This window comes from Diadema antillarum, unplaced genomic scaffold (assembly GCF_040938485.1).
Source record: "Diadema antillarum isolate AM-2024a unplaced genomic scaffold, OU_Dant_1.0 seq00000315_RagTag, whole genome shotgun sequence".
Classification (NCBI taxonomy): domain Eukaryota; kingdom Metazoa; phylum Echinodermata; class Echinoidea; order Diadematoida; family Diadematidae; genus Diadema; species Diadema antillarum.
The window spans coordinates 675,542-687,823 of record NW_027271335.1 but is presented as its reverse complement, the minus strand read 5'-3'; the positions used below and the strand labels follow the sequence as shown (position 1 = coordinate 687,823).

General features: G+C 47.6%; 3 protein-coding genes across 3 annotated transcripts in view; 1 reads left to right on the top strand and 2 right to left on the bottom strand.

Moving 5' to 3' along the window:
• Nucleotides 1-12,282, top strand: part of LOC139730479 (uncharacterized) — a 93,587-nt gene that overhangs the window by 9,130 nt on the left and 72,175 nt on the right. The gene's annotated exons all lie outside the window — the stretch shown is intronic.
• Nucleotides 930-2,763, bottom strand: LOC139730465 (paraneoplastic antigen Ma3-like). Its single transcript, XM_071641305.1, has one exon. It carries the CDS (start codon nucleotides 2,761-2,763, stop codon nucleotides 1,330-1,332), a length of 1,434 nt encoding a protein of 477 aa, XP_071497406.1. The 3' UTR covers nucleotides 930-1,329.
• LOC139730464 (paraneoplastic antigen Ma3-like) lies at nucleotides 10,320-12,154 on the bottom strand. The gene has a single exon (XM_071641304.1). It carries the CDS (start codon nucleotides 12,152-12,154, stop codon nucleotides 10,721-10,723), a length of 1,434 nt encoding a protein of 477 aa, XP_071497405.1. The 3' UTR covers nucleotides 10,320-10,720.

The window sequence follows — 12,282 nt, the reverse complement described above, 5'->3', positions numbered from 1 at the left end:
CAGAAAACCATTTACTGCCACTCAGGGAATCAATGGCCTCCTGTATCAGGGGCACTGTGTACTGGTCGGGAATGGTACGAGAATTGAGTGTACGGTAGTCGACGCACATTCTCAAAGTACCATTCTTTTTCCGAACCAGCACAATTGGAGAGGCATAGGGACTCTTAGACTCCTTAATTATGTTGTTCTCCAACAGCTGTTGAAGATGTTGCTGCAAGTCCCTAAGATCAGAGGGAGGCACCCTCCGAGACCTCTCACGGAATGGTGTGTCATCGTTAACACGAATCTGATGCTCCGCATAGCCTGTACTGCCTAGGTCAAATTCATGCCTGGAGAACACATCACTCCTCTGCCTGCACTGATTGAGCAGCCTTTCTTTCCACTCCGGGGAAATCGGGCCCCAATTGATGGGCAGCTCACTAACGTCAACTTGAGGGGAAGGGGTGTTATCGCCTACATTAGCACCTACTTGGGAATGGGTTGCCTCGGTGTAACTGTGAGGCTGGGTAGGAAAACTACTAGGGGTAGGGAAACACTTGTCGGGGACATAGGCATCTACTATTGGGCAGTTGCCAGGGACAGTGATAGACTCAGGGCTACTATTGGTCACCAGCACCCTTACCTTTCCAATCGCACCACCTGACAATTTTTGTACTCCTGGGGCTATGTGTAACCCACTTGGAAGTCTGCTGTGGGGATTGGACTCTACGAAAACAGTCATTTCTTCTTTCAGGGGATTCCTAATTTGGGCGGTCATTACCAATTTGGAGTGGGGAGGTATTTGCGTGCTATGTCCTTTCTTGGTCCTAGCAGTGCCCAATTTGCCATCAGGGGACACCTTCTCTTGTTTCGATATGCTGGCGTAGATATCCCTGCAGGTAGCACTTATCTGCAATGACTGGGCAAAGCGTGCTCCAGCCATCCTCCTACAAGATTCAAAACAGTGCCTGAAAAGTCCTGAATTAGTGCCAATAATCACTCTATGGTCACAGGGACGCTGGGGGTCTGGTACTACAAGAGCCAATGTACTAAACTCAGTCCCTGTGCCAGCAAATGACCGTTCAAAACCTATGTTGACGTAAGCCCAACCCAGATAGGGCATAGTCCCATCTCCTCCATGGTACAGGACTAGGTCACTCAGTCCATGCAATTCCCTATCTAGTGTGTCGAAAAGGCTCTTGTGTATAAGAGTGACCTGAGACCCACTATCAAGAAGGCATTTTGTCTCCTTTCCATCTATCCAACATTTTGGGTTGATAGCATCTCCTACTAAACCTTCAGGAACATCGTTCTTGGAAACCTCAACTTTAGAAACAAGTGGGGGAGAATCTATTTTTGGGGCCCCTGGTTTCCCCTTCCCAGGCGCCCTTTCTCGTTTCCCTGGTTGCCAAGGATGTAGTTGACAAGTCTTTTACTCAGTACGTCAGGGGGAACAGAATTTTGGCAATTTCTACTGATATGGCCCTCCTCTCCACACTTGAAGCAAACAACACCAGTATTACTCTGCTGGGACGACTGAGATTTGGGGGGATTATTGGTGGGTTGGGGTGCTGGTGGAGGTGCTGGTTGGGGAAGGACATGGGGTTGAGGGGCTGCGTGGGGTGGCAGAATAGAGGGCTCTACCTTACGGTGGGCAGCCTGCTTTGGTTTTGGGCTAACGGGGGGTCTCGAGGCAGACAGAGATTTCTTCACCCTTTCCTCTTCTTCCTGCTTCCTCACTGAAGACAGGAGTTCCAGGAAGGATGGTGGTTTCTCCAGGCGCTCCCTGAGCTGTAGGTTTACTAGGAGCATTTCATGGTAGAGGATGCCCCTGATGAATTGTCGCAGTCTCACCTTGTTGGCGTCATGTGGCTTGACAACTCCCCGCCTAACCACATGGCGCATGACTTCCTGTAAGCGAGAAAGATACTCAGAGGGAGACTCACCTTCAGCCTGGACTGTCTGATGAAATCTGACAAACAGTTCATCATCTGTGTCAGTATCGCCAAAAGCCAGATCCAGAGCCCTGAGGTAGTCTGCAGAGCAGGCCTGGGGATTCTCACGCCTAAGGTCTGTAATGATGCTTGACGCAGGCGGACGCAATGACTCACGAATGCGCTTGCGCCGCTCAGCATCATCCAGAGTCTGCCACTCCTCCATCTGGCTCTCAACGTGCTCTATCCAGATGGGGTAGCTATCCTCATCACGCGCTGCTGTCTTTGCACCAGAGAAGCATCGCAGTTTCCGATACCCTGTGGTCAGCCCACACCGTGCTAGTGAAGCTGCTAAAATTGGGATGTCTCGATCAGGGAAGGACATGGATGGTTCACTGATACCAGGGGAAGGGGGTGGAAGGTTGTTAGTAGTAGGGATGTCTTGAGACTGGACTTCCTGAGCTCTACGTCCTGCTTTTCTCCATTCCCTAACTAAACCTCTCTCCCTCAGGTCCTTGACACTGACCCTATTTCCTCTGACTGGTCCTAAACCGTCTAACCTCACTACTCTGCACATAGTCTCCCCATCTACTGGAATGACAATCTGTGCCTGTAATCCTAACATAGCAACTGCATCTTCGAATTCACACAGGAGCAATGTTTCCCCTGTATCGGGATCATCCCGTCTTAACACCTCAAGTAATGTGGGATATAACTCTGACAGTGCCAGTGCAAACACCTCTGTTGGCACAGTCTTTATACCTGTTGCAAGTAGGAGGGCATTCTCTACTCTAATCTCCTCCTTCTTGCACCAATCCTGACCAATCTGCTTCAAACTTTTACCTGCCATCGCTTTGTTTCCTGCACACGAGTGTTGGCTCTTTGGTACAATAGAACGAAAATGGTGAATGTAACAGTAACAATCAACAATGATAACCAAGACTCAGTTTCGGTAACATGTGTCACCAAACAAATGCAATTATACAATTAAGAAACAATTATAGTTCCCGGACAAGCCCCCAATTTATGTAACCCGAATGTTACACTCCCGAGTTCATAAATAAAGAATATCACACCTGGGATTCAGTTTTGACAAAATAATCCAATGACAAACTTTATTAACTTGTTTGTCGTTCAACAAAGTACATCATTCAATTCAATATGTTCACAGACTCAAATGTAACCTTTGTTACATTAGCATAATTAAATATTTGCCAGTGTATGACGATATTTCGACTCGTTGCTGTCTCTTTGTCTCTCTCGCCGGTTATCCTGTCGACGAGCCCAGAGTAGTCGCAAACCAGTCGTACACGGTAGCTGATGCAATGCTCAGTAGCCGTCAGTCACGCTGAACCAAGCAAAGGCTGGCCAAAGCTCTCGTCCAAATATGTATCTAGTCAAAAGAATTTATAAGACACAGGACTTTCCTAATATAGTGTCTTTCTAATCAATAATATTTCTTCAGGAGTATGGAAGTCCACTCCAAAATCTGATCTGATACATTGTCTCTACATATACATGCCTCATAAACATATATGAGCGCATTAGACAATACAGATACAAATTCCAGTCACATACATTCAAATGTTTGTCAATTCATTTTGACATACAGGTGCTAAATACGGTCAGAATAACTTCTCTTCAGTTAAACATTTTCAGCATCCTGAATTATATCCAACACTGCTGCCACAAATAAAGCTTTGATCTATCTGATCGACTGGCAGTATAGTTGCTTCATCTGGGGTCGACAAATATTGTGACTCCGATTCAAATATTATAGTTTGAGTGGAAATAATGCTCCACGCACACAATAATTACACTGAGCAGTTGTACACCTTACCACGCATGTACAGTTAACATGTATACATTCTAAAGAGCATGAATGTATAACCTTTTTATATTCACAATGGCACAACTATTCCTCACATTTAGTTCTTTGCAAGGTTCTTCACATCTAGTGGCTAGTCCTCCCCCTCTAGAGTTAAACATTCCACAATTCAATAGTGCAGTGACCTCTGTCACTCACAGGGAACGGTCAGTGGACATAAATCTGTCAGTTCAGACGAGGGGGGGGGGGGGTGCTGCACATTGTAGACCTCAATGTTTACGAGCATAGCCTCACTTTCTCTGAGTGTGAGGGTCTACCGGGCATTTCAATATGTATGTAATCAAATTAAAATCTGACTTCTAATGCCAAGTCAGTTTCCCAATTTCATCTGTCTAATAATGAACTTGAGTGTATGCCTAATCATGTCCATTCATAAAACATTCGAAGCGCAAATACCTTGAAGTGCATTGCAATATATCTTCAAATAATATACAAGCAACAATCATCAATCATCAATACTTTTGGCATAACATATGATAACTTCGGAATTTATATACATGATATCAGAGTCTTCTTCTTAACAAGCAACCTCCATGTCTATGGATTGGGGTTCATAATTACAAACACTCTCCAATGCAATACATAACATGAGAAATACAATGACTTACCTAGTCAAAAGAGCCAACACTCGTTTTCACTACAAGTTGCTCCACACGGCAGTCAGTGGATGTACGTGCCACAACCAGTTGTATCACAGGCACATAAAAATTGTATATAACAATACAGCTGATGCTTGTGGGGGTCTACCAGTGTTTTGTGGTAACCTCTCAGCAGATAAATGTGTGAAAAAACTTTCTGGATCACACAGTCGATGTAACAAGCAAAGTGGGTGCAGGCCTCAAAGCGCTGGCAGGAAGCAGATATGCCTATTTGCTCCAAAGCTATGGGCTTTTATAATTTTCTGTCTCTCTGTAAAATGTTAATATTACAAACTTTCTCGAGAAAATCAGAAACTTCCAGGAAGTTAACTGACCAGCAGAAATTTCATTGGTTCATGTTTCTATGACATCATTCAAAGTCTGCCTCATTGGCTAGAGGTCACTCATTCCCCTTGACTTCCAGGAACATTACTGACGTACTGACCATCCACTTGGCCAGACAAAGTCTTAACATTGACCAAGGGCAGTAACGACAGGCTTTCCAGTCACTCTCGAGCATTCTGCCTACAGGGCTTTAAAGTTGCACTCCTGTGACCTTGGTCACTAGAGCTGCTGCCTAACCAGCATAGCTATATAACACATTGTTTATACTCATGCAAACACCGATCTAGTTAACATACTAGACAAATCGTATAGCATAAGTCATAAAAGCACTCAATTAGAATATAGAGACATAATTATATCTCATTTGCATAAATGATGTATTAAACATAACCACTGCACATACATATCTCTTATGCTGAAGTGCGTGGATCACACTTTGTTCTGAACACATGACATATCAAATAATAATCTTGCAAAAAGTCATATCCTTTCAGCCATTGATCATAGTAGCACAACAGTATCTGTAATATAAAAGGTAACACGAGCAAAGTAAATCTAGTAATGTATGGAGTTACTCTACTTTAAGGCACACGCAAAGCTAGCCTAAACAGTTCATTGGAAATTAGGGGGGGGGGGTATGTGAGAAGAAAGGAATAGGAGGGGACAGAATTTGGGCTAGACGTGCACTCTACGTCATTGTCACAGAAAATGTTGGTCTACAGTTAGAACCAGTCCACTCTGTATAGGCTTTGCCCATGGTAGGACACTGTCCCTAAATCCCAAAGCAACTACTACTTTGTCCTAGCAAGAATGACCTTCCTCTTCTGAGACATGGTCCTTTCGTTTCTCTTGATGTGCCTACACACCAACAAAAGGGAGGGGTGCTTAAAACAATATCCCTAGACTGGCTAGCTTGCTCCATCCTTGAGTTTTATTACACCTACATAGTCTAACACCAGCAGGGGCGTTTCACAGGGCTTGACCAGTCTCAATACACACAGGCTTACAATTGGACATTGGCTATTGGGGTCAAAGGCTGAAGGGGAAATCTTAAGACTAATCTTGGGGGTTACTAGTACACTGGTCGAGGGGTTGTTGGAAAACAGGTGGGGTACGGACGTCAGAGGAGGGATGAATGGAGGGGGTGGTGATAACAGTGACCATGGGTCTTCCAAGGAAGTAGGAATCTAGTCTGACGACATTTCTGGAGAAATCTTAGTAACCCAAATTTTGGTGGGGTTACATCCTCCCCTTTCAAACCAGGGTTCACTCCTGTGAACCTTTGATTAATCAAAGCCAAAGATCTTACGCTTAAGGTCAGCAAAAAATCCTGATGAAGTTGCTTGCCTAGCACCAGAGGGTTCACCAAGGGTATCGTACTGCATGCGTAGCGGCGGCCTTGAAGAGCGAGTTGAGCGCCTGATGGATTGCGGGGCAGGCTCTGAATCGATTGCTTGCTTTGCATTTTGCGCTTGCTCAACCTCGGGCTCTGCTAGAGTATGAGGGGCGTTACCTCTGGACTCTGCGTCTGGGGGTAAAGGGCTAGTGTGTCTACTCTCTTCCTCCATGCTCTCCCCTCTCAAATCGGGTACTGCATCATCCGGTGTTGCTCTACCAGAACCACTGGATGCACTTGTGGCATCTATGCTGATGTCACTGCCAGCCTGGTTCTCTAAGTCTGAGTCGGTTGATGTCTCCTCAGTAGTGGGGTCAGGGGATAAAACGGAACCGCCGGAAACACCTGTGTCACTCACTACATCAGCTGTGTTGACCTGTTCAGGGGTCTCGCTGGTAGTCTCAGAGGGAATACTGGGAGGTTGGGAGGGGACAAACTCTGGCGCATTTACGTTAAGTACTGAATGTGGGCGGTTAATGTGCTTGCGTACACCCCTCATCACTTGAGTCTGAACTATCAGACTCTTCCTCACTCGGAGGGGCAATGGACCTTTTGGAACGGGTCCGATCAGCTGGATTCCTTTTCTTACCTGGTCTCTGGGTCTCTGAGTTATGGGCTGGGGCCTCATTCAAGTACTCTATGGGTAGGAGAAGGTTGCGGTGTAGGGTGCGTGTCCTACCAATCCCGTCTTCAGGTGCAACTTCGTAAACCGGCATATCAGGGTTGAGTCGCTTTGTGATGACATAAGGGTTCGCATACCATCTATCAGCTAATTTCTGCTTACCAGTCAGTCCAACGTTCCTGACAAGGACGCGATCGCCAGGTTTCAGGCCATTGGCTCGCACTTTCGCATCATAGCGGACCTTGTTGGCACTGGCAGACTTGTTGGATGCAGCTGACGCAAGTTTATACGCCCGCGTAAGTTGATCGCGCAAACCACTGACGTACTTCACGTGGTCAGTCCCAGTGAAATTGTCAGGGCTTGTGCCAAATCGCAGATCAACAGGCAGTCTAGCTTCCCTACCGAACATGAGGAACTAAGGTGAGAAACCAGTACTGTCATTCCTTGAACAATTGTAAGCGTGTACAAGTGCACTTACGTACTTGCTCCAATTTGCCTTCTTCTCCTCCTCCAGGGTCCCTAGCATGTCCAGTAGCGTTCTGTTGAAACGCTCAGGCTGAGGGTCTCCCTGGGGATGGTAAGGAGTTGTCCTTGATTTCTTAATGCCAAGGAGCCTTGACAGCTCATGGATCACTTTACTCTCAAAGTCCCTACCTTGATCAGAATGAAGGCGTTGGGGCAGACCATAATGTACAAAGAAGTTCTCCCACAGGACCTTGGCGACAGTGGCAGCAGTCTGATCCTTCGTTGGGAAGGCTTGTGCGTATCGTGTGTAGTGATCCGTCACTACCAAGATAGACTTCTTATTCGAGCGGTCTGGTTCTAGGGAGAGAAAGTCCATGCAAACCAGCTCCAGGGGGCTGGTTGTGTGAATACTCACCAATGGGGCTGCTGGCTTTGGAGGAGTCTTTCTTGCTATACAACGAGGGCAATGCTTGACCCACTCCGTAATGTCAGCACTCATCTTTGGCCAGTAGAACCTGTCTCTAGCCAACGCTATGGACTTCTCGATTCCAAGGTGGCCAACACTGTCGTGTATGCCCCTCATTGCCTCGACACGGCGCTGGGCAGGCAATACTAACTGGTGATGGCGGTTCCCTAAGGAGTCAGTGAAAGTTCTGTAGAGGACTCCTTTGCACAGAACTAGCCTGTCGAACTCGCGGAGTATCAGGGCAGCCTCTCTTGAAAGGCCGGTATAAGACTGTGGCCTCTCCCCACGTTCAACATAATCCCTGACTAGTTTCAGTTGCGGATCTGCCTTTTGAGCCTGTGCCCAGTCTACTACATTCAGGTCTGAGCCCTTCGCATACAGACCTGGGATAGACTCTGCACTGGCACACAGGGTCTCAACGTATGGCTGGCTTCTATGAGGAGAGTTGGCTGAAACATAATGCGTCTGACAGAAGGCAGAGAGTGTGGACACTTTCTCACCTGAGTCTGACGTCTCATGCAGCCTTGCCTCCAGATCACTAATCTTGCACTGCTGGCGAGCCTCAAACTCCTTGTCGAGGCCGGGAGGATGTGGTTTCCGTGACAGTACATCTGCTTCAATGTTCGTCTTTCCTGGCTTATAATGGATGGAAAAATCAAAGCAGGAAAGTGCAGCAAGCCATCTATGTCCTGTGGCATCGAGTTTTGCCGATGTCAGGACATATGTTAGTGGGTTATTATCAGTCATAACCCGCGCACCTTTTGCTGCATACAGATAATCCCTGAACTTGTCGGTAACTGCCCACTTTAGAGCAAGAAATTCCAGCTTGTGGGCTGGATAGTTCTTCTCACTGTGGGACAGTCCCCGACTTCCATATGCCACTGGACGAAGCTTACCTCCATGATCTTGATACAGGACACCACCCAGTCCATCACGGCTGGCATCAACATGGAGCACAAAGGGCTTTGACAGGTCTGCGAAGGCTAAGACTGGGGCTGTGACCAGACAATGCTTCAAAGCCTGAAAAGCATTCTCACACTCCTCAGTCCAAGCATCACCAAGGGGGTCACTTGCCTTTCGTGCATCCGGGCTCGGATCTTTCTTTGGAGGTGGACGTCCTCGCTTCCTGGGGTAAACGCACCCACTTGTAAGTGCGTTCAAAGGACGGGAAATCTTGGCATAGTCCTTTATGAATCGCCGGTAATAGCCAGCAAATCCTAAGAAAGACTTGACATGCCTCACTGTCTGTGGCCTGGGCCAGGTTCTTACATCGGCCACTTTGTCTGGGTCTGTCTGTACCCCAGCCTCGGAGACTACATGACCAAGGTACCTAACCGACTGACAGCAAAATTGGCATTTTTCTGGGGACACCTTCAAGCCAAATTGCTGCAACCTATCCAGTACCCTAGCCAGGCGCTCCTCCATTTCCTCCAGCGTTTTGGAGAAGATTATCAGGTCATCCATGTACACCAACACCTCTAACATGTTCAGACCTGACATGCACTTCTCCATCAGCCTCTGGAAGGTTGCTGGTGCTCCCTTCACCCCTTGGGGCATACGCTCGAACTGGTAAAACCCCAAAGGACAAGTGAAGGCCGTCTTCTCCTTGTCAGATTCACGCATCGGGATTTGATAGAATCCCGACTTTAAGTCGATAACAGAAAACCATTTACTGCCACTCAGGGAATCAATGGCCTCCTGTATCAGGGGCACTGTGTACTGGTCGGGAATGGTACGAGAATTGAGTGTACGGTAGTCGACGCACATTCTCAAAGTACCATTCTTTTTCCGAACCAGCACAATTGGAGAGGCATAGGGACTCTTAGACTCCTTAATTATGTTGTTCTCCAACAGCTGTTGAAGATGTTGCTGCAAGTCCCTAAGATCAGAGGGAGGCACCCTCCGAGACCTCTCACGGAATGGTGTGTCATCGTTAACACGAATCTGATGCTCCGCATAGCCTGTACTGCCTAGGTCAAATTCATGCCTGGAGAACACATCACTCCTCTGCCTGCACTGATTGAGCAGCCTTTCTTTCCACTCCGGGGAAATCGGGCCCCAATTGATGGGCAGCTCACTAACGTCAACTTGAGGGGAAGGGGTGTTATCGCCTACATTAGCACCTACTTGGGAATGGGTTGCCTCGGTGTAACTGTGAGGCTGGGTAGGAAAACTACTAGGGGTAGGGAAACACTTGTCGGGGACATAGGCATCTACTATTGGGCAGTTGCCAGGGACAGTGATAGACTCAGGGCTACTATTGGTCACCAGCACCCTTACCTTTCCAATCGCACCACCTGACAATTTTTGTACTCCTGGGGCTATGTGTAACCCACTTGGAAGTCTGCTGTGGGGATTGGACTCTACGAAAACAGTCATTTCTTCTTTCAGGGGATTCCTAATTTGGGCGGTCATTACCAATTTGGAGTGGGGAGGTATTTGCGTGCTATGTCCTTTCTTGGTCCTAGCAGTGCCCAATTTGCCATCAGGGGACACCTTCTCTTGTTTCGATATGCTGGCGTAGATATCCCTGCAGGTAGCACTTATCTGCAATGACTGGGCAAAGCGTGCTCCAGCCATCCTCCTACAAGATTCAAAACAGTGCCTGAAAAGTCCTGAATTAGTGCCAATAATCACTCTATGGTCACAGGGACGCTGGGGGTCTGGTACTACAAGAGCCAATGTACTAAACTCAGTCCCTGTGCCAGCAAATGACCGTTCAAAACCTATGTTGACGTAAGCCCAACCCAGATAGGGCATAGTCCCATCTCCTCCATGGTACAGGACTAGGTCACTCAGTCCATGCAATTCCCTATCTAGTGTGTCGAAAAGGCTCTTGTGTATAAGAGTGACCTGAGACCCACTATCAAGAAGGCATTTTGTCTCCTTTCCATCTATCCAACATTTTGGGTTGATAGCATCTCCTACTAAACCTTCAGGAACATCGTTCTTGGAAACCTCAACTTTAGAAACAAGTGGGGGAGAATCTATTTTTGGGGCCCCTGGTTTCCCCTTCCCAGGCGCCCTTTCTCGTTTCCCTGGTTGCCAAGGATGTAGTTGACAAGTCTTTTACTCAGTACGTCAGGGGGAACAGAATTTTGGCAATTTCTACTGATATGGCCCTCCTCTCCACACTTGAAGCAAACAACACCAGTATTACTCTGCTGGGACGACTGAGATTTGGGGGGATTATTGGTGGGTTGGGGTGCTGGTGGAGGTGCTGGTTGGGGAAGGACATGGGGTTGAGGGGCTGCGTGGGGTGGCAGAATAGAGGGCTCTACCTTACGGTGGGCAGCCTGCTTTGGTTTTGGGCTAACGGGGGGTCTCGAGGCAGACAGAGATTTCTTCACCCTTTCCTCTTCTTCCTGCTTCCTCACTGAAGACAGGAGTTCCAGGAAGGATGGTGGTTTCTCCAGGCGCTCCCTGAGCTGTAGGTTTACTAGGAGCATTTCATGGTAGAGGATGCCCCTGATGAATTGTCGCAGTCTCACCTTGTTGGCGTCATGTGGCTTGACAACTCCCCGCCTAACCACATGGCGCATGACTTCCTGTAAGCGAGAAAGATACTCAGAGGGAGACTCACCTTCAGCCTGGACTGTCTGATGAAATCTGACAAACAGTTCATCATCTGTGTCAGTATCGCCAAAAGCCAGATCCAGAGCCCTGAGGTAGTCTGCAGAGCAGGCCTGGGGATTCTCACGCCTAAGGTCTGTAATGATGCTTGACGCAGGCGGACGCAATGACTCACGAATGCGCTTGCGCCGCTCAGCATCATCCAGAGTCTGCCACTCCTCCATCTGGCTCTCAACGTGCTCTATCCAGATGGGGTAGCTATCCTCATCACGCGCTGCTGTCTTTGCACCAGAGAAGCATCGCAGTTTCCGATACCCTGTGGTCAGCCCACACCGTGCTAGTGAAGCTGCTAAAATTGGGATGTCTCGATCAGGGAAGGACATGGATGGTTCACTGATACCAGGGGAAGGGGGTGGAAGGTTGTTAGTAGTAGGGATGTCTTGAGACTGGACTTCCTGAGCTCTACGTCCTGCTTTTCTCCATTCCCTAACTAAACCTCTCTCCCTCAGGTCCTTGACACTGACCCTATTTCCTCTGACTGGTCCTAAACCGTCTAACCTCACTACTCTGCACATAGTCTCCCCATCTACTGGAATGACAATCTGTGCCTGTAATCCTAACATAGCAACTGCATCTTCGAATTCACACAGGAGCAATGTTTCCCCTGTATCGGGATCATCCCGTCTTAACACCTCAAGTAATGTGGGATATAACTCTGACAGTGCCAGTGCAAACACCTCTGTTGGCACAGTCTTTATACCTGTTGCAAGTAGGAGGGCATTCTCTACTCTAATCTCCTCCTTCTTGCACCAATCCTGACCAATCTGCTTCAAACTTTTACCTGCCATCGCTTTGTTTCCTGCACACGAGTGTTGGCTCTTTGGTACAATAGAACGAAAATGGTGAATGTAACAGTAACAATCAACAATGATAACCAAGACTCAGTTTCGGTAACATGTGTCACCAAACAAATGCA